This window comes from Lampetra planeri, unplaced genomic scaffold (assembly GCF_965212315.1).
Source record: "Lampetra planeri unplaced genomic scaffold, kcLamPlan1.2.h2 scaffold_160, whole genome shotgun sequence".
In the NCBI taxonomy this organism is placed as follows: domain Eukaryota; kingdom Metazoa; phylum Chordata; class Hyperoartia; order Petromyzontiformes; family Petromyzontidae; genus Lampetra; species Lampetra planeri.
In genome coordinates this window covers 33,640-59,963 of record NW_027614329.1, presented here as the reverse complement: position 1 = coordinate 59,963, position 26,324 = coordinate 33,640, and the positions used below count along the sequence as shown (strand labels likewise).

The following is a 26,324-nucleotide window of genomic DNA, read 5'->3' as shown; positions in this document are numbered from 1 at the left end:
TACTAATCTGAGGCTGAGTCGACCTAGGGGAGGCCCAGGACCGGTCCAGATAATCGTCACCGGTTTTGGCCGTGACCAGGAATCGAACTCGAACCCGAGTCGCCGGGTTCATAGCGAAGCGCGCTAATCGCTGCACCACCGCTCCCCACTCACACACACACTCAACGCACACACACGCACCCCCGCTCACACGCACACACGCACTCACACACACTCACACACGCACTCACACACACAGGCGCACACACACGTGCGTGCTTCACCGTTCCGTGGCTGTATGTACATACGATATGTTGAACTTCTTTCGCACCGGAGCCAACCGCCTGATGACGATTGCTTGCAGTGCGATCGAAATGTCGTGATCTATTATTTTTTCTACCTTCGTGACTTTACGGAAAGAACCAAAGAGTATGGATTCCTGCAGTCACGAACGCTTCAAATCAAGATTGAGGGACAACAAACTAAACACAACAACAACAAGCAGCAGCAGCGGTTCTAAATAAACGAGTTTGTCAATCTAAATGATGTAAAAGTGCAGCATAGCTCCAGTGGCTTCCTAATATCAGAATGCAAGATCATTCCAGACGGCCGCAGAAGCAGAGCATCTGGAAGTGCGCGATGTGGTGGCCGTCTTTGTTTAATGGCTAGCCAGAAGGAGTGTATGGTGTATTGTATATTGTATAGTGTAGTGTATAGCAGTGTAAAGCGTAGTTTATAGCAGTGTATAGCATAGTGTATAGCATAGAGGATAGTGTAATGTATAGTCGTGTATAATGTAGTGTATAGTAGCATATAGTGTAGTTATAGTAGCGTAGTGTATAGTAGTGTAGTGTATAGTAGTGTAGAGTATTGTGTAGTGATAGTAGCATAGTTATAGTAGCGTAGTGTATAGTAGTGTAGTGTATAGTAGTATATAGTGTAGTGTATAGTAGTGTATATAGCACGTGAACGCGCCGCGCGGTGCTGTGACCGTCAGGACGTGAAGGGGGAGAGCGGTCCGCCCACCCCGCCCACCTTGCCGGGTGACGTGCCGTGTCCGTCCCCGCTCCCCACCGTTGCCGGCAGCTCGGCAACCGCCGCAATCGCCGCACTCCGGCCAGAGGAGCCGCGTGGTTCGGCCGCGCGCACCGGTGGTGAGCGGCACGGCACTGCACCACACGGACACTACGAGTTGTGTGGTGTGGTTGTGTGGTATAGAAGTGGTGTGGTTGTGTGGTATAGAAGTGGTGTGGTTGTGTGGTATAGAAGTTTGTGGTGTGGCTGTGTGGTATAGAAGTGGTGTGGTTGTGTGGTATATAAATGTGTGGTTGTGTGGTATAGAAGTGGTGTGGTAGTGTGGTATAGAAGTGGTGTTGTGTGTGGTATAGAAGTGGTGTGGTTGAGTGGTATAGAAGTGGTGTGGTTGTGTGGTATAGAAGTGTGTGGTTGTGTGGCATAGAAGTGGTGTGGTTTGGTATAGAAGTGTGTGGTGTGGTTGTGTGGTATAGAAGTGGTGTGGTTGTGTGGTATAGAAGTGGTGTGGTTGTGTGGTATAGAAGTGGTGTGGTTGTGTGGTATAGAAGTGGTGTGATTGTGTGGTATAGAAGTGTGTGGTGTGGTATAGAAGTGGTGTGGTTGTGTGGTATAGAAGTGTGTGGTGTGGTTGTGTGGTATAGAAGTGGTGTGGTTGTGTGGTACAGAAGTGGTGTGGTTGTGTGGTACAAAAGTGGTGTGGTTGTGTGGTACAAAAGTGGTGTGGTTGTGTGGTATAGAAGTGGTGTGGTTGTGTGGTATAGAAGTGTGTGGTGTGGTTGTGTGGTATAGAAGTGTGTGGTTGTGTGGTATAGAAGTGTGTGGTTGTGTGGTATAGAAGTGGTGTGGTTGTGTGGTATAGAAGTGGTGTGGTTGTGTGGTATAGAAGTGTGTGGTTGTGTGGTATAGAAGTGTGTGGTTGTGTGGTATAGAAGTGTGTGGTTGTGTGATATAGAAGTGTGTGGTTGTGTGGTACAGAAGTGGTGTGGTTGTGTGGTACAGAAGTGGTGTGGTTGTGTGGTACAGAAGTGGTGTGGTTGTGTGGTACAGAAATGTGTGAGTGTGTGGTTGTGTGGTATAGAAGTGGTGTGGTTGTGTGGTATAGAAGTTTGTGGTTGTGTGGTATAGAAGTGGTGTGGTTGTGTGGTATAGAAGTGTGTGAGTGTGTGATTGTGTGGTATAGAAGTTTGTGGTTGTGTTGTATACCAGCGGAGTGGTTGTCCGCCGTACCCTCCACCAGGCCCCCTGCTTCTCCCACGGTGCCCGGGGCTGTCTGGCGCTGGCCCGGCTGGCCCGGCTGGCACCGTGCCACCTCTGCCCGTGCTGCTCACGCCGGTTCCCCTCCTCGCTCCGGCGACAGCCGGCCCACGCTGCACCGCCACCCACAGCATCGCCGCTACTGCGATGGGACCAGCAGGTGACTCCTGCAGCCACAAAGAGACTCACTCAAACATCCATAGACTCACACAGAGACCCATAGACTCACACAGAGACCCATAGACTCATCACACAGAGCGTGTGTGCGCGCGTGTGTTTGTGCGTGTGTGCGCGCGTGTGCGCGCGGGCGCGTGTGCGTGCGCGTGCATGTGTGTGCGTGCGTGTGTGTGTGCGCGTGCGTGTGTGTGCGTGCGTGCGTGTGTGTGTGCGTGCGTGTGCGTGTGTGTGCGTGCGTGCGTGTGTGTGCGCGCGTGCGTGTATGTGCGCGTGTGTGTGTGCGTGCGTGTGCGTGTCACAGCCCGCACCGTGGTGTTGCGGTGCCCCAGCCAGCTGCTGGCTCCTGCTGGCTCCAGCGTGGTGGCCGTGCCGCTCCCAATCACCGCCAGGAACGTCGTGGTGCCGGCATCAGCATCGGCAGCCAAGCCCATAGTGCCAGCACCGGCGGCTTCTATACCCTCCGCCCCCGCTGGCGCTGACGTACGTTACCCCCTCTCGCCACGGTGGCCGTGTACACAAAGTGTTTAAATGCGATCGCACCTTAAGTCTGTGGGTCTCTGTGTGATGAGTCTATAGGTCTCTATGGCTCTCTGAGGGAGTTTATGGGTCTCTGTGTAAGTCTGTGTCTCTGTATCAGTAATTTCTGTGTGTGTATGGGTCTCTATGAATAGTGCATGAGTCTATGAGTGAGTAAACCCATTCACCCACGGGACCCGTAACTCGGACAGGCAGTATGAGAGAGGTGACTGACCGTGTGGGACCGGTGACCCCCGACTAGTGACTCCTGACCAGTGACCCCTGACCGGTGACTCGTGACCCCTCACCCCCCCCCCCCCCCCCCCCGTGGCCAGGAGCGAGTGTGGAGGCGGCAGCAGCGCATGATGAAGAACCGGGAGTCTGCGTGCCAGTCGCGAGCGCGCAAGCGGCAGCAGCTGCAGCAGCTGCAGGGGCAGCTGCAGGCAGCGCTGGTGGAGAACGCGGCGCTGAGGCGCGAGAACGTGGCGCTGCGGAACCAGCTTGCTCAGCTGCTGGCGCTCGCACAGGTACACGCACAGACACAACAACCGCCATTCGCCACTGGCGGTGACGTCACCACGACGCTTGTGCCAGGCTATGTGCACCTTGAGGCCACGTGAAGTGTCGAACGCCCGCTCGCAGGAGGTCACGGGGCAGACCCAGCAGGTGCCACAGGTCGACTGACTGAAATGACTGAGTTGACTGGCTGATGCACCACCTGTGCCCCCTACTGTACCAACTTGCTGTGCTTTAGCCACCCGGCGCTCCGCTCGTTGTTGTGAGCGTCGCTCCTCCGCCCTCTGTTGTTGTTGGAGGGCGACTGCCTCCAACTGCCCAGTAGCGTCCTTCACGAGCCTCCTCCATAGAGGCCGATCTTGACACCGCTGGTACCAGTCATCGGCAAGTCCACTCAGCTCCACATCCTCCTGTACCACGTCACTGCATCTCTTCTCTAGCCCGTGCCGCGCCCGTTTAGCCCCCTCGATCCGGCCGAACAAAAGCTGTTTAGGCATGCGATAATTATGCATGCGGGCTACATGGCCCAGCCAACGCAGCCTTGCCTGTGTGTGCATGTGTGTGCACACACAGGTGTGTGCACACACAGGTACACGCACACACAGGTACATGCACACACAGGTACACGCACACACAGGTACACGCACACATGCACAGACACACAGGTACACACGCGCACATACAGATGCATGCACGCGCACACGCACACATGCACACACACACAGGTACACACACACACACACAAATGCAAAGCTCCCACGTAGAGCCTGTAGCAAACTGTTGGGGTAAGTACTGTTGGCGAGCAGCACCTATGAAGGCCGGGACAGCACACAAGGGGGTGGGTGGCCTGCACCACACCCGGCCGCCTTTGTCTCCCCAGTGGCGATGCTTATACATCGCGCCATCTACTCATTTGAGGCTGAGTCGACCTAGGGGAGGCCCAGGACCGGTTCAGATAGTAGTCACCGGTGTTGGGCGGGAATCAAACCCGGGTTGCACACACAGCTACCCACACACCACGAGGGATCTTCGTCTGGTGTGTGTCTGAGTATCGGTAGACCCATACATGTGTAGTAAGTTCAATGAGACGTGGACGACGTAGTCGGAGGCACACTTATTTATTATAACGTTTCACTCAGCACAGGCCAATGTATACAACACTCAAAGGGGTAACGGCCCCTTCATCCATCTAACAGGGAGACCCCACTATCTCTATCCCGGCTAGCCTACTCCCAGGTCCTCCACTCGAGAGCTAGGGGAGGCTAGCTGATCCAGCTCTGGCCAAGCTAGGATCACGGCACCCTTAGTCACCAGACCGGCTCTTACAAGAGCATCGGCTCTGGGCTCTCGGGGCCACGCCACTGGCTTGCCCTGGTCGGTCCTTAGAAGGACAGCGATCCAGGGGAGTCCCAGGGCCTATCTAGCCGGTCTTCACTTTTCACTGGTTTAAGCTGAACACTGAACCCCGAGCCCACCGGCTCACCGCCTCATAGAGCAACTCCCCCCCGAGGGGTGGGGCCGTGGGGGATCACAGCGCCGTTTCAGCCCCCCAGGGCTAACCGATGCGTACGTGGATGTAAGCATCCTTCCGCGTGCGGGCATAACCACCCCTGGTGTGTTTGTTCGCCCTCCCGTAACACCCCTACACATGAAATGAAACTTAATTTTACCAAGTAAGAAGGCCCCACTAAGCTCCGTAGCTTTTTTTACAGAAGCATCTTGGCTATCACAAACGATAGCTCAACCAAGTGACTGATCATCATGATCATAACGTGGAAATTTATAGCAGGGATCAAACAATCTTAACGGGTGGTGACGTTGATTTTAAATGTGGAGGGAAAAACCGGAGGACCCAGAGAAAAATCCACGCGACCACAGGGAGAGAGACGCATACTCCAAATATACAGCAGCAGGCATCGTCAGGGTCGGGATCGAACCCACGAACTCCTGTAGGCCAGGCGAGGGAGTTCACATCTCCTAGCCACCACGGGTGTGTAAGCTAACACGGGGGACCTTTAACTGGTGTGTGTGTGTGGGTATCGGTACACCCATACACACTTGCCCCACGAGTGTGTGAGGCTACACGGGGGATCTTTGTCTGGTGTGTGTGTGGCTGTGGCAGGGTGGAGGGGGTGGTGCTGCCCGCACCACGAAGGCTGTCTGTGCCATGGCGCTGCTGGCGTTCATCGTCCTGGGATACGGCCCCCTCGGGTGAGTGGTGGTGGTTGGTGATGGTGGTTGTGGTGGTGATGCTAGTGGGTGATGGTGGTGATAGGGGTAGTAATGGTGGTAGTAATGGTGGTGGTGATGAGACCGGCAAAAACAACCCCCTAGCTCCTCGTGGTGCCAGACCCTGTGGTGGGCAGTGCCATGGGGGGAGAGCTAATTTAATTTGCACTTTCCTCTCATGGCGTTTGTAACCACCGCAGCGGCCAAATGGGGCTTTGGATGCATGCGAGGGGCTGGTAACCCCTCCAACTTCAATTAATTACCACTAAAACACGACTGAAAATTGTGATTAATAAGTTTGTGCCAGAGGCCCTGGGGGGACAGGTGTCTATGACGTCTCTTGGCCAAACCCCATTTGGCGCACCCAGGAGACTGAATCCTTACCCTCGGGGCTCCTCCAGAAACAACAAAAAACTACTACGTGTGGCTACGTGGAAAGTTGGAATACTCACTGCGGAGGATAGGCTGCCACTCCTCTGTCAGGAACTGGACCGGAACCACCTGGATCTCTGTGGTATTCAGGAGGTCCGGTGGACCGGCTCTGGCTCCTGCCACCATGAGGGGTGGACAGTCCTCTTCTCGGGGCAGGAGATTGCCAAACAATGGGGAGTGCTCTTCTTCTGAACAAAAGAATGAAGGTGAAATGGGAACATGGCTGTGAGGTGTGGGAAGCTGTAAGCCCCAGGCTACTTCGGGCTCGCCTTCTCATCAACCAGAGGCGAGGAGTGGTGGTCGTGGTTACTTATGCCCCCACTGAAGACGAACATCCGTGGAGGGATGCAGGCAAGGCCGATGAGTCAGATGCCTTCTATGACCTCCTGTCACAGGTGCTAGCTAAAGTGGCCCCTCGGAATAGAGTCATCCTGTTGGGTGACTTCAATGCCCACGAGTTGGTCATGATGCTGGCACCTGGTCTGGAGTGATTGGAAAGGAATGGGCCAGATCAGCTCAATAACAACGGCAGGAGGCTGCTAGATTTTTGTGCAGCCCATGGGCTTGTAATTACCAACACGCTGTTCCGGCATCGGCGCATCCCCACAAACATCATGGATGCATGCCGGGTCCAAGCAAGAACATCTGCTGGATTACATAGTGATGGAACAGCGGATGGGGGCCCATGTCCTTGACACCAGAACCTACCGTGGAGCTGATCTGCCCACTGACCATCGACTTGTCATCCGTAAGATGTGCCTGCCATTCTTCCACTCCGGTGGTGGGTGTACACCCAGGACCTCATTCAAACCCTTAGTGGCAAGGTCTCGGCTAGCTGATGAAAGTTGCAAGCAAGAATTTAATCATCGCTTGCGGCTATGGTTTGCATCGTCCCCCACTCCTGATGTCGAGGGGAAATGGGCTAGGTTTAGGACTGTGGCTCATGCAGACCTCAGAGACCCTGGCTGACAGAGGAGGTGTTCAGGGTGGCTGAGAAAAACCAAAAGGCCCACTCTCATCGGCTACAGCATCCCAAGTCGGAGAATGAGGAGGCTTACCGCAGCCTTTTAGGGAATTCCAACAAGACCTACATCTCTGCTTTATTGAGCTGGTCAAGGCATATGATGCCATCAGTAGGCCTGGGCTCTGGGTTCTTCATGCTTTCGGAGTCCCTGACCCGCTGCTCACGATCATTAGGGACCTTCATGATGGTGAGCGGGCCGTAGTAAAACTACGTGGCTGGGAGTCGGAGCCATTCCCTGTTCACTTTGGGGTTGCGACAGGGATGTCCTCTGGCTCCCACATTATTTAACATCTATTTCGACCACGTAGTTCGTGACGCCTTCAATAGCTGTACCGGAGGAATTTCCATCTGGTACAGATACAATGGATGCCCGGGTGCAGTCAAGAGATGGCTCCCTATTGCTCAACCATGTTATGTATGCCGATGATCTCGTAATTGCTGCTCACTGCTGAAGCTGGAGCTTGCCACTATGAGGTGGGGCCTTATCATCAGCCCCACCAAAACTAAGCACCTGCCTGCGTATTTTGTACCATACTCCACCCCCAGAACTCCCAATTGGTGAGAGGGCAGTTGTGGAGAGAGTGGAGAGTTTCCCATACCTGGGCAGTGTGCTCATGACCAGCTCCGGTAGAACAGCAGAGGTCTCACTCCGAATTAGTCGAGCAGCATTATCTTTTCATCGGTTGCGTAACGCTGTGTGGAAGCGACCTGGTCTGTTGCTCCGCACGAAGCTTCAGGTCTTCTCGGCCACAGTCATTCCCTCCCTTCTCTACGCTTGCAAAACATGACCCCCCTAATGGAGCATCTTCGCCAATGACTGCTACCAGCAGTGTCAAGATCGGCCTCTGTGGAGGAGGCTCGTGAAGGACGCTACTGGGCAGTTGGAGGCAGTCGCCCTCCAATAACAACGGAGGGGGAGTAGCGACGCTCATAACAACGAGCAGAGCACCGGGTGGGTAAAGCACAGCAAGTTGGCACAGTAGAGGGCACAGGTGGTGCATCAGTCAGTCATCTCAGTCAGTCGACCCGTGGCATCTGGGTCTGCCCCGTGACCTCCTGCCAGCATGCGTTCGACACTTCACGTGGCCTCAACGTCCACATAGCCTGGCACAAGCGTCGTGGTGACGTCACCGCCACTTAGTGGTGAATGCACTGCGCTACGAACCTGGCGACCCGGGTTCGATTTCCGCTCACAGCCAACACCAGTGGCGATTAACTGAACCGTTCTTGTTCCTCCCCTAGGTAGACTCGGCCTCAAATGAGTACCTGGTGTGGTGTGTAAACACTGCCACTGGGGAGACAAAGGTGGCCGGGCGTGGTGCTGGCCACCCACCCCCTCGCGTGCCACAGTGCTGGCTTTCATAGGTGCTCGCTCACAGCACTTGCCCCAACAGTCTGTTAAGGCTATATAGGGGATATTTGTCTTTGGTGATGGTGGTCATGGTTAACGATGTTGACAATGATGAGGTTGACAATGATGATGTCGATGTTGACGATGTTCATGTTGACGATGTTCATGTTGACGTCGACGATGATGACGATGTCGATGTTGATGTTGACGATGTCGATATTGAAAATGTTCATGTTAACGATGTTTACAATGATAATGTCGATGTTTACGGTGGTGACGATGTTGACGATGACAATGTTGACGATAGTGACGATGACGATGTTGACGATGTCGATGATGATGATGTTTACAGTGGTGACGATGTTGACGATGAAGATTTCCATGGCGATGATGACGATGTTGACGATGTTGACGATGATGATGTCGATGTTGGCGATGTTCATTTTGACGATATCGACGATGTTGATGATGACGACGATTTTGACGATGATGACGACGATGTTGACGACGATGATGACGACGATGTTGACGACGATGACGATGACGACGTTGTTGATGTAGTTGTTGCTGCTGTTGCAGGCTGGGCCCGCTGGGGGAGGCCCCCCACTCCCCTGCCCCCCACCCCCGCCTGCTGCCCCCCCTGCCCGGGCGGAAGCTGCTGGGGTACGAGGAGCGGGCACAGCCACCCCCCTCGACCCCCCCCACGGAGGCGCAGCGCCCACACAGCCGGTGAGGGGTCACGCGGAGGGGTCAACAGCAAGCTCACAGCTCCCTTCATGCCAACTCGCCCACCCACTCACTCACCCACTCATTCACCCACTCACCCCTCACTCACCCACCCACTCATTCACCCACCCACTCACTCGCCTACCCACTCACTCACCCACCCACTCACCCACTCACCCACCCACCCACTCACCCACCCACTCACCCACCCATCCACCCACTCACACACCCACCCACTCACCCACCCACTCACCCACCCACCCACTCACCCACCCATCCACTCGCCCACCCACTCACTCACCCACTCATTCACCCACTCACCCCTCACTCACCCACCCACTCATTCACCCACCCACTCACTCGCCTACCCACTCACTCACCCACCCACTCACCCACTCACCCACCCACCCACTCACCCACCCACTCACCCACCCACTCACCCATCCACCCACTCACACACCCACCCACTCACCCACCCACTCACCCACCCACCCACCCACTCACCCATCCACTCATCCACCCACCGACCTTCACTCTTTACTTACTGTGTGTGTCTCTGTGTGAGTCTCTGGGTCTCTGTGTTAGTCTATCGGTATCTGTGTGAGTCTATGGGTTTCTGTGTGAGGCTCTAGGTCTTTGTGAGTCTATGGATATCTTTGTGAACCTGCAAGTCTATGTGAGAGTCTGTGAGTTTGTGAGTCTCTGTGTGAGTCTGTGAGTCTCAATGGCTTGCGGATTCCTTTATCCAGCATGTTAGCGCTGCCCTGCGCTACGAACCCAGAAGAGACCCGAGTTTGATTCCCACTCACGGCCAACAATGCCAGTGACAGCAATGATCTGAACCAGTCCTGAGCCTCCGCTAGGCTGAGCCCTGTCCTTCAAATGAGTACCTGGTGCAATGTGTCGTAAATATCAGCACTGGGGAGACAAAGACGGCCGGGCGTGGTGCTGGCCACCCTCGTGTGCCACAGTGCCGGCCTTCGTAGGTGCTTACTAACAGCACTTGCCCCTACAGTCTGTGTGAGGCTACCCGGGGGATCTTTGTCTTTGTTGTAGTGCGCGCTGGGCTGACTCGGAACTGGTCCTGAGGAGGGACGACCAAGTTGTGATCCTACCCCAGTCCTGCATCCAGCTCAACAGCAGCGAGATCCTGCGGTAGCTCGCTCACCACTCGCTCACCACCCGCTCACCACTCACTCACCACTCACTCACCACCCACCAACCGCTCACTCACCACTCGATCACCACTCTCTCACCACTCACTCACCACACACTCACCACTCGCTCACCACTCACTCACCACCCACCAACCGCTCACTCACCACTCGATCACCACTCTCTCACCACTCACTCACCACACACGCACCACTCGCTCACCACCCACCAACCGCTCACCACACACTCACCACTCGCTCACCACTTGCTCACCACTCGCTCACCACTCGCTCACCACTCACTCACCACTCGCTCACCACTCACTCACTACTCGCTCACCACTCACCACTTGCTCACCACCCACCAACCGCTCACCACTCGCTCACCACTCGCTCACCACTCGCTCACCACTCGCTCACCACTCTCTCACCACGCGCCCACCACTCACCACACACTGACCACTCGCTCACCACTCACTCATCACTCACCACTCACTCACCACTCGCTCACCACCCACCAACCGCTCACCACTCACTCACCACTCGCTCACCACGCGCCCACCGCTCACCACTCGCTCACCACGCACCCACCGCTCGCCACACACTCACCACTCGCTCACCACTCGCTCACCACGCGCCCACCGCTCACCACTCACTCCCCACTCGCTCACCACGTGCCCACCGCTCACCACGCTCACCACTCACTCACCACTCGCTCACCACCCACCAACCGCTCACCACTCACCACTCGCTCACCACACGCCCACCGCTCACCACTCGGTCACCACGCGCCCACCGCTCGCCACACACCACTCGCTCACCACTCGCTCACCACGTGCCCACCGCTCACCACGCTCACCACTCGCTCACCACTCGCTCACCACTCGCTCACCACTCACTCACCACTCGCTCACCACTCGCTCACCACTCGCTCACCACCCACCAACCGCTCACCACTCACTCACCACTCGCTCACCACACGCCCACCGCTCACCACTCGGTCACCACGCGCCCACCGCTCGCCACACACCACTCGCTCACCACTCGCTCACCACGTGCCCACCGCTCACCACGCTCACCACTCGCTCACCACTCGCTCACCACCCACTCACCACTCACCACACACTCACCACTCGCTCACCACCCACCAACCGCTCACCACTCATTCACCACACACTCACCACTCACTCACCACTCGCTCACCACTCGCTCACCACTCGCTCACCACTCACTCACCACTTGCTCACCACTCACTCACTACTCGCTTACCACTCACTCATCACTCACCACTCACTCACCACTCGCTCACCACCCACCAACCGCTCACCACTCACTCACCACTCGCTCACAACACGCTCACCACGTGCCCACCGCTCACCACTCGCTCACCACGTGCCCACCGCTCGCCACACACTCACCACTCGCTCAGCACTCGCTCATCACGCGCCCACCGCTCACCACTCACTCACCACTCGCTCACCACCCACCAACCGCTCACCACTCACTCACCACTCGCTCACCACTCGCTAACCACACACCCACCGCTCACCACTCGCTCACCACTCGCTCACCACGTGCCCACCGCTCATCACACACTCACCACTCGCTCACCACACGTTCACCACTCGCCCACCGCTCACCACTCGCTCACCACTCGCTCACCATGCGTCCACCGCTCACCACTCGCTCACCACTCGCTCACCACTCGCTCACCACTCGCTCACCACTCGCTCACCACTCGCTCACCACTCGCTCACCACTCACTCACCACTCGCTCGTGTGCGTATTTACGTGTGTGTGTGCGCGTATTGACGTATGTGTGTGCGTATTTACATGTTTGCGTATTTACGTGTGTGTGTGTGTGTGCATGCGTATTTACGTGTGTGTGCATGTATGTGTGCTCGTATGCGTGTGCGCGCGCATCTGCGTGTGAGTGTGTGTGCGCGCGCGTGTGTGTGCGTGCGTGTGCGCGCGCGTGTGTGTGCGTGCGTGCGCGCACGCGCGCGCGCGTGTGCACGTGTGTGTACGTGTGTGTGTGTTATGGGGAGCGGTAGCGTAGTGGCGAGCACGCGCTGCACTACGAACCCGGCAACCCGGGTACGGTTCCCGCTCACGGCCAACACCGGTTACAGCGATTATCCGAACCAGTCCTCGGCCTCCCCGAGGTCGACTCGGCCTCAAATGAGTACCTGGTACGTTGTGTAGTAAACATCGCCACTGGGGAGACAAAGGCGGCCGGGCGTGGTGCTGGCCACCCACCCCCTTCGTGTGCTGTGCCGGCCTTCATAGATGCTGCTCTATAATAGCACTTGCCCCTACAGTCTGGAAGGCTACATGAGGGATCTTTATATTTTTTGCATGTGTCTGTCAGGCTGTCTGGGGAGCTGCATGGATGGATTCTGCGGCACGAGCGGCAGCGCAATCGCACCGTGCTCACTCCAGCGGCACGCTCAACCCCCCCGGTGATCACTCACAGGGATCACTCACTGACTCTCACAACAACAACAACAACCGCCATTCGCCACTAAGTGGCGGTGACGCCACCACGATGCTTGTGCCAGGCCATGTGCATCTTGAGGCCATGTGCATCTTGAGGCCACGTGAAGTGTCGAACGCCCGCTGGCAGGAGGTCACGGGGCAGACCCAGGTGCCACGGATCGACTGACTGAGATGACTGAGATGACTGGCTGATGCACCACCTGTGCCCCCTACTGTACCAACTTGCTGTGCTTTAGCCACCCGGCGCTCTGCTCGTTGTTGTGAGCGTCGCTCCTCCGCCCTTCGTTGTCAGAATCAGAATATGTATTATTCTGGAGGAAGCCGATGAGCTATACAGCTCTTTTTCAAACAGGGCGACTGCCTCCAACTGCCCAGTAGTGTCCTTCACGAGCCTCCTCCATTGAGGCCGATCTTAACACCGCTGGTACCAGTCATCGGCAAGTCCACTCAGCTCTACGTCCTCCTGTACCACATCACTCCATCTCTTTTCTAGTCCGTGCTGCAGCCGTTTAGCCCCCTCGATCCGTCCGAACAAAAGCTGTTGAGGCATGCGCTGGCTGGGCATGCGGGCTACATGACCCAGCCAACGCAGCCTTGCCTGCCGGAGGAGCTCACCGATGGGACTTTGCCCAGATCTTTCAAGGATTTGTGAGCTCCTCACACAATCCAGCCTGGTTAAACCCAGGATGGATCGTAGGCAGGCCAGCCTAAATGTTTCCAACCGGCGAAGATGCTCCATTAGAGGGGTCCACATTTCGCAAGCGTAGAGAAGGGAGGGAATGACTGTGGCCGAGAAGACCTGAAGCTACGTGCGGAGCGACAGACCAGGTAGCTTCCACACAGCGTTACGCAACCGATGAAAAGATATTGCCGCTCGACTGATTCGGAGTGAGACCTCTGCTGTTAAACTGGAGCCGGTCATAAGCACACTGCCCAGGTATGGGAAACTCTCCACTCTCTCCACTACTGCCCCATCACCGATTGGGAGTTGTGGGGGTGAAGTGTCCGATGGTACAAAATACCCAGGCAGGTGCTTAGTTTTGGTGGGGCTGATGGTAAGGCCCCACCTCTTAGTGGCATGCTCCAGTCTCAGCGGCAGCATCTCCAACTCTTCTTCTGAATGAGCAGCTATTACCAAATCATCGGCATGCATAACGTGGTTGACCAATAGGGAGCCATCCCTTGATCGCACCCGGGCGTCGATCAGCCTCCCATTATATCTGTACCAAATGGAAATTCCCCCGGTACAGCTATTGAAGGCTTCACGAACTACGAGGTCAAAATAGATGTTAAATAATGTGGGAGCCAGAGGACATCCCTGTCGCACCCCAAGGTGTACAGGGAAAGGCTCTGACTCCCGGCCACGTAGTTTTACCCGGGCCCGCTCACCATCATGAAGGTCCTTAATGATCGTTAGCAGAGGGTCAGGGACTCCGAAAGCACGAAGAACAACCCAGAGCCCAGGCCTACTGATGGTATTATAGGCATTGACCAGGTCAATAAAGCAGAGATGTAAGTCTTGTTGGAATTCCCTACACCTCTGCTGTAGCAGATGGACAGAAAATATGGCATCTGTGCAGTACCGCCCTTTCCTGAAACCGCATTGGGGCTCCGCAAGCCTCTCCTCAGCGTGCCTAGCAAGGCAATGTTGAATAATCCTTGCCAGGACCTTTCCCGGCACACTGAGGAGTGAGATGCCCCTGTAGTTATTAAAGTCTGTGCGGTCCCGCTTCTTAAAGAGGGGGACCACCAGGGTATCCTTCCAATCCTGCGGAACCCGTTCAGTGGTCGTGACTGTTGTTATGATGTCATATAGGGCAGTCTGTGCACAAACGCCACCCTCCCTCAGCATTTCGCCTGGGAGATCATCTCTGCCCGGTGCCTTTCCTGGTCTCAGACTCTGGATCGCCTTCAGTACTTCCTCAACAGATGGCACCTCAGCCAGCCACTCACAGGGGGTGACCTCTTCCAATATTTGAGGCACCACAGCCTCAGCAGGGTTATCCCCACTTTGTGCCATGATGTTTTCCTGGCTGAGGAATTTCCCCTCCCCCAGGACCTCACAGAAATGCTCAGCAAATCTGCAAACCTGTTCCTGGGGGTCGGAGATTGGATCACCGTTTTTTCCCCTAATGATGGTAATAGGTGTGGCGCTGCAGGTTACTTTTTTGATGGAGTTAAATAATGATTGGTGATCGCTGGCCACTGAGGCAGACTCTATCTCCTCAGCAACCCGCGACCACCACCCATCCTTGCAGCGCCTCACGGCTCTCCGAACCTCCGAGCGAAGGCTGCGGTAAACCTCCTCATTCTCTGACGTGGGATGCTGTAGCCGATGAGAGTGGGCCTGTCGCTTTTTCTCAACTAACCTGAACACCTCCTCTGTCAGCCAGGCTTTCTGGGGAGGTCTGGACCGCGTACCCGAAGCAGCCATTGCAGCTACATGAGTCACAGTCCTAAACCTCGCCCATTTACCCTCGACATCAGTAGGAGTAGGGGACGATGCCAACCCCAGCTGCAAGCGATGATGAAATTCTCGCTTGCAACTTTCATCAGCTAACTGAGACCAGGCCACTTTTGGTTGGAATGGGGTCCTGGGTGTACACCCACCACCGGAGTGGAAGAATGGCAGGCGCATCTTACAGATATCTCGTCGATGGTCAGAGGGCAGATCAGCTCCACGGTAGGTCCTGGTGTCAAGGACATGGGCTCGCATCTGCTGTTCCATCACTATGTAGTCCAACAGATGTTCTTGCTTGGACCCGGCATGTATCCATGATGTGGTGTGGATGCGCTGATGCCGGAAGAGCGTGTTGGTAATTACAGGCCCATGGGCTGCACAAAAATCTAGCAGCCTCCTACAGTTGTTATTGAGCTGATCTGGCCCATGCCTTCCAATCACTCCAGACCAGGTGCCAGCATCATGACCAACTCGGGCATTGAAGTCACCCAACAAGATGACTCTGTCTCGAGTGGCCACTTTAGCCAGCACCTGTGACAGGAGGTCATAGAAGGCATCTGACTCATCGGCTTTGCCTGCATCCCTCCATGGATGTTCGTCTTCGGTGGGGGCATAAGTAACCACGACCACCACTCCTCGCCTCCGGTTGATGGGAAGGCGAGCCCAAAGTATCCTGGGGATTACAGCTTCCCACACCTCACCGCCACGCTCCCTCGCCCCCTTCATTCTTTTGTTCCGAAGAAGAGCCACACCCTGTTGTTTGGCAGTCTCCTGCCCCGAGTGGAGGACTGTCCACCCCTCATGGTGGTAGGAACCAGAACCGGTCCACCGGACCTCCTGAATGCCACAGAGATCCAGGCGGTACCGGTCCAGCTCCCGACAAAGGAGTGGCAGCCTCTCCTCTGCAGTGAGCGTTCGAACATTCCACGTGGCCATCCGTAGTGGTTTTTCGTTGTTTCTGGAGGAGCCCCGAGGGTGAATATTCAATCTCCTGGCTCCGCCAATTGGGTTTTGGCCAGGAGACCTCATAGAAGCCTGTCCCCCCGGGGCCTCCGGCACAAGCTTATTTGTTACAAATTTATGTTTAATTCGTAGTTTAGTGGTAATGAATTGAGGGTGGAGGGGTTACCAGCCCCTCGCACCCGTCCAGAGCCCCCGTTTAGCCACTATGGTGGTCGCAGACGCCATAAGGGGAGAGGCCAATGGGCATTGGCCCCCCCCCCACAGCGCTGTCCATGACTCACTCACACGCACTCACTCACACGCACTCACACGCACTCACTCACACGCACTCACTCACACGCATTCACTCACACGCACTGACTCACATGCACTCACTCACACACACTCACACTCACTCACACGCACTGACTCAAACGCAACTCACACACACTCTCACTCACAAACTCACTCACTCACTCGCACTCACTCACACGCACTCACTCACACGCACTCACTCACACGCACTCACTCACTCACACGCACTCACTCACACGCACTCACTTGCACTCACTCGCACACACGTACTCACTCACTCACTCTCAGTCACACGCACTCACGCACACACTCGCACGCACTCACTCACATGCACTCACTCGCACGCACTCACTTGCACGCACTCACACGCACTCACACGCACTCACTCACACGCACTCACTCACACGCACTCACTCACACGCGCTGACTTACACGCACTCACTCACACACACTCACACACTCACACACACAATCACTCTCACTCACTCACGCGCACTCTGACAGGGGGGTCACTCGTTGTGTGTGCGCGCCACTGTCCGTGTCCCCGCAGAGGAGGTCTCAGCGCCGCTCCCCCCCACTCATCCCCCCCACGGCCCCCACCGACAACAGCGCAGAGAGGTACCCCTGCATACATACGACATACTATCTACATACTACTTGCATACATACTACATACTACCTACATACTACCTACATACTACTTACATATGTAATGGGTTCCGGAGACACTTGTAGAGGTAACTTCTTTATTACGATACAACACTCCAAAAGTCCTGATACTCTGTTACAGCCTAGGGACACAGCCTAGGGACACAGCCTAGGGACACGGCCAGCGGCCTAGGGACACAGCCTTCTCCTAGCGTGCCTGACACTGGCTACGCTATGGGGTCCTCCGGCTACAATTACCCTAGGGGAGGCTACCTGACCCGACCCAGCCAAGGTGCGGGTCTAGACTCTGGCTTCCTCGGAACTCGCCCTTACAAGGACGTAGAGCCGGGAGTCCCACCACTGGCCCGCACAGCGTCCCGGCCCTTACAAGGACAAGCGGGGTGAGGGGGTCCAGGGTCCTCAGCTGGCTTGTCTTGGGTCTTGAGCTGCGACTGGCCCCCAATCGGCTGGGGAGCAGCCCTTTTATCCCTCTTGCCCATCGAGGGGTGGGGTTGCGTGGGATCCAGATCCCCCGCAGCCCCCCGCTGGTGGCCCCAAGGGGCTCAGCTGTCTGGGTTGTCTGGGATCCTGAGGCCCGGCGCTGAGGGCTTAGCTGCCTAGGATCCTAGAGCCCCCAGCAGCCCCCCCCCCTCTTGGGCTGGCACAGTGGCCCCTCCCCTAGGGGTCCGAGGTACCTGCAGATGGGCCCTATCCACCACTGCCGGTAAGTGTGGCCCATCTACGGCACTACACATACATACTACATACATACTACTTAAATACTACCTACATACTACATACTACTTACATACTACATACTACCTACATACCTACTTACTCTCCTTACCAATATACCAGCCTACCCCCTACCAGCCTACCTCTACCCTGTTACCCCTCTACCCCTCTACCAACCTCCTCCCACACTCCCTACCAACCGAGAGCAGTGAGGACATGTTACCTCCCTCGCCTGGTATGCAGAAGGTTTTGGGATCGATCCCGACCCTGACGATGCCTGCTGCTGCTGTTGTATATTTGGAGTGTGCGTGTCTCTGTCATCATCACGGTGGCTAGGAGATGTTAACTACCTCGCCTGGTCTCCAGGAGGGCGTGGGTTCAATCCCGACCCTGACGATGCCTACTGCTGCTGCTGTATCTTTGGAGTCTGCGTCTCTCTCTCATCATCACGGTGGCTAGGAGATGTTAACTACCTCGCCTGGTCTACAGGAGGTCGTGGGTTCGAACCCCGACCCTGACGATGCCTGCTGCTGCTGGCTGTATCTTTGGAGTCTGCGTCTCTCTCTCATCATCACGGTGGCTCGGAGATGTTAACTATCTCGCCTAGTCTGCAGGAGGTCGTGGGTTCGAACCCCAACCCTGACGATGCCTGCTGCTGGCTGTATCTTTGGAGTCTGCGTCTCTCTCTCATCATCACGGTGGCTAGGAGATGTTAACTACCTCGCCTGGTCTGCAGGAGGTTGTGGGTTCGATCCCGGCCCCGACGATGCCTGCTGATGTATATTTGGAGTCTGCGTCTCTCTCTCCCTGTGGTCGCATGGATTTTTCTCCAGGTCCTTCGGTTTTAGAGTATTTGGTTGCTGCTATAAATGTCCACATGATGACAAGCCACTTGGTTGAGCTCATCTCCCTTCCGATATTAGGAAGCCACTGGAGCTGTGCACTTTTAAATAATCAACGAGATCGAAAACTCATTTCTTTAGAACTGCTTTTTTGTTTAGTTTGTTATCCTTCCCCTGCACCTCCAGTTAGCACAGTTGGCTACTTACGGTGCGAAAGAAGTTCAACATGGAGAAAAACACATGCAGACTCACATACTCACTGACCCACCCTCCGATGAGCACGGTTGGCTACACATGGTGCGAAAGTTCAACCAATATTACCAATAACTGCCATTCGCCACTAAGTGGCGGTGACGTCACCAATGCGCCTGTGCCGGGCCAGGTGCACTTTGAGGTCACGTGAAGTGTCGAAGGTTCTCTGGAATGAGCTCATGGAACAGACCCTGCAGGTGCCATGGGTTGACTGACTGAGATGACTGGTAGATGCACACCAGCTGTACCCCCTACTGTGGCAGCTTGCTGCTTTTTATCTGCCCAGCGCTCCGCTCGTTGTGAGCGTCGCTCTTCTGCCCTCCGCTGTTGCTGGAGGCTGACTTTCTCCAACTGCCCAGTAGCCGCGTCATGAGCCTCCTCCTGCAGAAGTTCAACACAAAGACAAAGATCCCCCATACAGCCTTACAGACTGTTGGGCAAGTGCTGTTAGCGAGTAGCACCTATGAAGGCCGGCACGGCACACCGAGGGGGTGGGTGGCCACCTTTGTCTCCCTAGTGGCGATGTTTGCACATCACACCAGGTACTTATTTGAGACCGAGTAGACCAAGGAGAGGCCCAGGACCAGTTCAAATGATCATCACTGGTGTTGGTCGTGAGTGGGAATCGAACTCGGGTCTCTGCCGCTACACCACCACTCCCCCCACACACACACATTCACGCACACTAACACGTACACACAGTCACACACACACTAACACTTACGTACATTCACACACACACACTAATACGTACACACATTCACACACACACTAACACGTACACACACACACATACATCATTTGTGATAGCTCAGTGGAGGGAGGGCCCTTGCACACAGAGGCCACCAGCGTGGCCTTGGTATCTCGTGGCTTGCCCAGGGCGCTGTCCAGCCAGCTGCAGGTGCCGGGCGAGTGGCGCTGGCGCCAATCCTGGGACTTCCTGGAGCTGATTGGACGCCGGGACGACACCTTCTACGTGGTCTCCTTCCGACGGGTGAACCTCCCGACCAGCGGCACGGGGACCACGCTGATGCTGCTGTGGCTACAGTCACACTAGACGTTCGGTTGTACGGTCGTGCTTCTTTACTGGTGGACAGTGATACAGTCACTCCATCCTACTGGCGTACAGTCGTACAGTCATGTCGTTCGACTGGCGTACAGTCGTACAGTCACGATAGCACAGTCGCATTGTCGTACACTCACCCATCCATACAGTGTCATTGTGTTTCTTTACATCACGTTCTATTGCATTGTTGTCGTGTTGCAATGTTGTGTTATTGTGTTGTCGTCTTGCAGTTGTTGTGTTGTGCTTGTTGTGTTGTTGTCGTGTTGTAATGTTGTATTGTGCTTGTGTTGTTGTCGAGTTGTTGTGTTGTGCTCACAATCGTGTTGTTGTTGTCATGTTGTGTCCAGGACCACCTGCTTCTCCCGGCCCGCGCTCACAACCACACACGGAGGCCACGCATGTCGCTCCTCATGCCCGCCATGGCCCCGCACAACGGTGATGCTCGCACGGTCACACGCACGATCACATGCACGGTCACACAACAACAACCATCATGAAGGTCCCTAATGATCGTGAGCAGAGGGTCAGGGACTCCGAAAGCACGAAGAACAACCCAGAGCCCAGGCCTACTGATGGTATCATAGGCCTTGACCAGGTCAATAAAGCTGAGATGTAGGTCTTGTTGGAATTTCCTACACCTCTGCTGTAGCAGACTGACAGAAAATATGGCATCTGTGCAGGACCGCTCTTTCCTGAAACCGCATTGGGGCTCCGCAAGCCTTTCCTCAACGTGCGTAGCAAGGCGATGTTGAATAATCCTTGCCAGGACCTTTCCCGGCACACTGAGGAGTGAGATGCCCCTGTAGTTGTTACAGTCTGTGCGGTCCCCCTTCTTAAATAGGGGGACCACTAGGGCATCTTTCCAATCCTGCGGAACCCGTCCAGTGGTCCAGACTTTTGTTATTATGTCATGTAGGGCAGTCTGTGCACAAACGCCACCCTCCCTCAGCATTTCACTTGGGAGATCATCTCTGCCCGGTGCCTTTCCTGGTCTCAGATTCCGGATCGCCTTCAGTACTTCCTCAACAGATGGCACCTCAGCCAGCCACTCACAGGGGGTGACTTCTTCCTCCAATATTTGAGGAACCGCAGCCTCAGCAGGGTCGTCCCCACTTTGTTCCACGTTGTTTTCCTGGCTGAGGGATTTCCCCTCCGCCAGGACCTCACAGAAATGCTCAGCAAATCTGAAAACCTGTTTCTGGAGTAGTTCAATCTTAATTTTAGAACTTTCGTGACTGCAGGAATTATTATTTGGTTCTTTCGGTTAAGTCACGTCTAAAGATAAAATAATAAATTAAATTAAATAATAGAATACGACGTTTCGATTGCAACACAAGCAATCATCATCAGGTATAATGAAATAGTGACATAATATCTAACCATAAAACTATAGACAGACATATTAGCAGACAGATATCACCAAGATACATACATAGCGAGAGCAACACAGGTAACAGAGAGGGGTGATCGTCTCTGTGGGGTGGCCTTAAATAGACAGAGGGGGGGCAGAGGCAGAGAGAGGGAGGGGGGTTAGAGAAAAAGTTAGCATATCAATGAGTGGTCAACAAAACGTGGTGCTGCAAGTACGATGACACGGCAAGCAAGCCTGAAAATCAGGAGAAAGACACACTAAAATTAAATAACCTAGTATAACCTAGTAAAAAATTTCGATATTTTACTAGGTTATTTAATTTTAGTGTGTCTTTCTCCTGATTTTCAGGCTTGCTTGCCGTGTCATCGTACTTGCAGCACCACGTTTTGTTGACCACTCATTGATATGCTAATTTTTTCTCTAACCCCCCTCCCTCTCTCTGCCTCCGCCCCCCCTCTGTCTATTTAAGGCCACCCCACAGAGACGATCACCCCTCTCTGTTACCTGTGTTGCTCTCGCTATGTATGTATCTTAGTGATATCTGTCTGCTAATATGTCTGTCTATAGTTTTCTGGTTAGATATTATGTCGCTATTTCATTATACCTGATGATGATTGCTTGTGTTGCAATCGAAACGTCGTATTCTATTATTTAATTTATTATTTTATCTTTAGACGTGACTTAACCGAAAGAACCAAATAATAACTGTTTCTGGAGGTCGGAGATTGGATCACGGTTTTTTCCCCTAATGATGGAAATAGGTGTGGCGCTGCAGGTTACTTTTTTGATGGAGTTAAATAGTGATTTGTGATCGCGAGCCACTGAGGCAGACTCCATCTCCTCAGAAACCCGCGAACACCACCCATCCTTGCAGCGCCTCATGGCTCTCCGAACCTCCGAGCGAAGTCTGCGGTAAGCCTCCTCATTCTCTGACGTGGGATGCTGTAGACGATTAGAGTGGGCCTGTCGCTTTTTCTCAACCATCCTGAACACTTCCTCTGTCAGCCAGGGTCTCTGGGGAGGTCTGGACCGCGTACCCAAAGCAGCCATTGCAGCTGCATGAGTTACAGTCCTAAACCTCGCCCATTTACCCTCGACATCAGGAGGAGTTGGGGGATGCCAACCCCAGCTGCAAGCGATGATGAAATTCTCAATTGCAACTTTCATCAGCTAACTGAGACCAGAACACCTTAGGTTGGAATGGGGTCCTGGGTGTACACCCACCACCGGAGTGGAAGAATGGCAGGCGCATCTTACAGATATCTCGTCGATGGTCAGAGGGCAGATCAGCTCCACGGTAGGTCCTGGTGTCAAGGACATGGGCTCGCATCCGCTGGTCCGTCACTATGTAGTCCAGCAGATGTTCTTGCTTGGACCCAGCATGCATCCATGATGTTGTGTGGATGCGCCGATGCCGGAACAGCATGTTGGTAATTACAAGCCAATGGGCTGCACAAATATCTAGCAGCCTCCTACCGTTGTTATTGTTTAAAGTCACGGCAATTAAGAAACATTTCCCGAAGGCAAAAGTATACGTCAATTAATTCATTGGCAAGATTATGCAATTAACGAAAACGAATGCCTAAAATACTTCTAAACGACCGTATCCATGTAACTCAATGGGCAGTAATGCTTTTTATGATCAGTTTATATTTAACGCACCACCTTGGAATGGCAACCCTTCTTGAAACACAAAGATAACTTTTTGGAACAATCTTATTAGTCCCGATATGCGTGTTATGTGCGTGTGTCTTCTTTGATCAATTCTTTGCGTAAAGCAGACGCCGAGGTTGGGCATTCCTTGTACCAAAAATGTAGTTTGTTCCCTGCAGAGCAGTGAGCGTGTGAGGGTGGGCGTGTCATACAAACGGCTTCGTTCGTCCCCGTCTCGCTTGGGGCGTCGTCTGCAGCTGTTTGTTCGCTGCTGGATGACGAGTCGGCATGACGCTCGCCGTCGTGGTGCGCGATGATTCCGTCGTCAGATAGCGTGCGCAGCTCGTCTGCTGGTCACCGCTCCTCACTCTTGCCTTGGTTCCCAGCTGGTGCTTGTCGGTGTGTGTGTGGGTCGAACCCACGGCACTCTCGCTGGCGCGGACACTCTTGCTCATGGGCGGCTGGTCAGGCTCTTTCCACTGCTCCGTGCTCTCTCCTTGATCGTGCAGCTGCCAGCTTCACATGGACACCTGCCCTTACTTCAGGGCTGCGCTGGCTCAGGCTCTTTCTCCTGCTGGATGAGCTGAGTCGGCACGACGCTTGTAGCTTGTCCGCTGCCAGCTGACTTTGCTCAGTGGTGCTCAGTGGCGCTGCTGCGTGCTGGCTTAGTCGATGCTTGGTGCTTTCCGCTCTTTCTCGAGGTTGATTGCTTGACGTTGCTTGTCAGATCAACTCGAGCTGCAGCTGCCCGTGGGAGCTGGCACTCAGTGTAGAATAACTTTGAGCGATACTTCTTCTGTCAGCGCTGAACTCGTACTCGTTGACCCATCGCTACTCGGCAAGCCTCGCCATCCTTGTCTGTCGCTTGCAGTGCTAAACTCTTTGCGTTGACTTCGTAGACTCGTGGCTTCTGCTGTTGCAGCTCGTTGACGATGTGCCAGTCACGGGGGCAGGTTCCCGAAGCCTGCCAATCGCAGCTGCTCGTGGGAGCTGGCACTCGCTCTCAAAATTTGTGAATTGTATTCGCACACCTCTTAAACAACTGTGAAAGCTTAGTACAATACAACTTGTCGCAATCCTTGACTTTGCAAGCGACTCAAAACATCAGGATAAATGTAGAATTAAACTTTCAGCGATACTCTGTCGGTCCATGCCGAACTCGGCACCGAGCATCACCTCGCCCCTCTTCTCTGTGAGACACCACACCCAATGCTAATATCGAGGCCAAGCCCCACAGCCTGCTCCTTTGCAAGACTCTATGTTGCTTGTTGTAGAACTGGTTGCATGATCTGCGTCGTTGGTTATATCCGAAATTCTCTCCCCTCTCTGCGCGTCTCTTGCGAGAGAGGAAAAAAAACAGATGCCCTCTATCACTGTCCTCTCTCCGTGGCCACGCCTGATTGCCCCCCCCCTCATCCCTTCATGACCCCGGGCAGGCTGTTTTCCGTCGAAGTTTATGCTTGTTTGCATCCCCCCCCCCTTCATAGTGTTTGTTATCTTGAGGCCAGACACCCTTCTTACGTATTTGTACCATGTGTTTGTGTCAAATTGTTGTTAGACAAAAGTGGCCGGGGAGGATTTGATTCCATGGAATACATATTATCTGGTCTTGTGTGTGTTGAACCTATTTCTTGTATCTCTTATGAGTTACCCCTGGTCTAATATCTCGTGGTTATTATTGGGTTCATGTTTAACCAAGATTCGTAATGCCCCTCGTTACCACCATTATTCCGAGGGTTTTGCCAAGCTTTGTTATATGTCTTTGTCGCCAGGGATCGGTGTTTTATTTTGGAGTTATATTTGATATCCCGAGGCTGGAGATATAACCAAGCCCTCACTTTCTTGACTGCCAGAATTCACATGGATAGAAAGATACAATACAAAATAATATATGAATTTAATAAGGGTGAAATAAAATAAGTAATAATAAAGCCACTAATATAGACTGCAGTCTATAACGTCGATTTGTTCTTTTTGCTGAGTTTCAAACTTTTACCGTTAACGAAAACCCGAGTTGTAACGTCCGTTTGTCTCTACTATGTGCGTGTTTTTTTATGGCTCTGTTTGTGTGGCGAGGTCATGGCATGCGGTCCTTTGACAATCTGGAGATTTTGCAGATAGTCGTTAGCCTTCCTTTGCCCCGGAGTTTATTATTTAATGGCCTTTTACGACCTCCTGATGCTTGGTGCGGCTTGTGAGGGGTAGCAGAGTGTTGGTTTCATTTATTTAATATAACAAAAAATATTGGCCTAATTATTCTTAATATGAAATAATGGAAAAAGGCCTATATATACAACATGATGACGACGAAGGCGGTTGTTGTTGTTGTGACGTAGACTCGGTGGTCCAGGAGGATGTGGGAGAGTCGATGATGCAGATCGACTGCGAGGTGACCAACACGCGGCTGCTCCACGCGAAGACGCGGACCACACCCTCCTCCTCACCACCCTCCTCAGCATCCTCCTCACCACCACCCTCCTCACCGCCACCCTCGTCGTCATCGTCGTCGCTGCACACGGCACGCGGACGAGGATGAGCCAATCGGAGACGAGCGGGGTCCGACACACACAGCCAATCATATTCGAGACATGCAGCCAATCGGAGACAAGACACGCAGCCAATCAGATACAAGACATGCAGCCAATCAGATACAAGACATGCAGCCAATCATTTTCCAGACATGCAGCCAATCGGAGACAATACACGCAACCAATCAGATTTGAGACATGCAGCCAATCAGAGATAGTGGTGCTCCGTGAGGCGACTGCAGGGGGTCTGTTGACCCCTGGTGCTCCGCGCGGCTACTGCAGGGCGAGTCCACGGAAAAGAAAAATGAGAACATCCTCACCAAGGAAACGTACAAACATTTCCTTGGAAAATCATGCGGCAAATCACCCGACCATGGATCACACACAGCAGCCATCGTCGCACCCGTTCCCCCGCCTTCCCCCTTCCCCTCTCCTTCCTACGCGCTGTAGACTCATACCCTGGTCTCCGGAGCTCCCTCAACCTGTGTGACACAACAATGAAGTTGAAGCTTGAGATTATCATACTCTTAGTTCATTCGGTAAAGTCACGTAGGTAAAAATGAAATTAAAATTAATAAAAATAAAACAATAAATATCACGACGTTTCGGAGGCAACAC

At 54.1% G+C, this 26,324-nt stretch overlaps 1 protein-coding gene across 2 annotated transcripts in view; it reads left to right on the top strand.

The window, feature by feature from the left end:
• The window catches only part of LOC144739613 (cyclic AMP-dependent transcription factor ATF-6 beta-like), a 43,133-nt gene extending 17,049 nt beyond the window's left edge, over positions 1-26,084 (top strand). For both annotated transcript variants that reach the window (XM_078622533.1, XM_078622534.1), the window contains exons 5-16: positions 977-1,133; positions 2,252-2,428; positions 2,747-2,925; positions 3,297-3,488; positions 5,600-5,688; positions 9,093-9,242; positions 10,296-10,394; positions 12,765-12,855; positions 17,161-17,228; positions 19,967-20,081; positions 20,501-20,588; positions 25,515-26,084. In XM_078622533.1, coding sequence (XP_078478659.1) covers positions 977-1,133; positions 2,252-2,428; positions 2,747-2,925; positions 3,297-3,488; positions 5,600-5,688; positions 9,093-9,242; positions 10,296-10,394; positions 12,765-12,855; positions 17,161-17,228; positions 19,967-20,081; positions 20,501-20,588; positions 25,515-25,714 — 1,605 coding nt within the window. In that variant the 3' untranslated portion in view covers positions 25,715-26,084. The remainder of the gene's footprint in view (positions 1-976; positions 1,134-2,251; positions 2,429-2,746; positions 2,926-3,296; positions 3,489-5,599; positions 5,689-9,092; positions 9,243-10,295; positions 10,395-12,764; positions 12,856-17,160; positions 17,229-19,966; positions 20,082-20,500; positions 20,589-25,514) is intronic.
• The last annotated feature ends 240 nt before the right edge of the window (positions 26,085-26,324 follow it).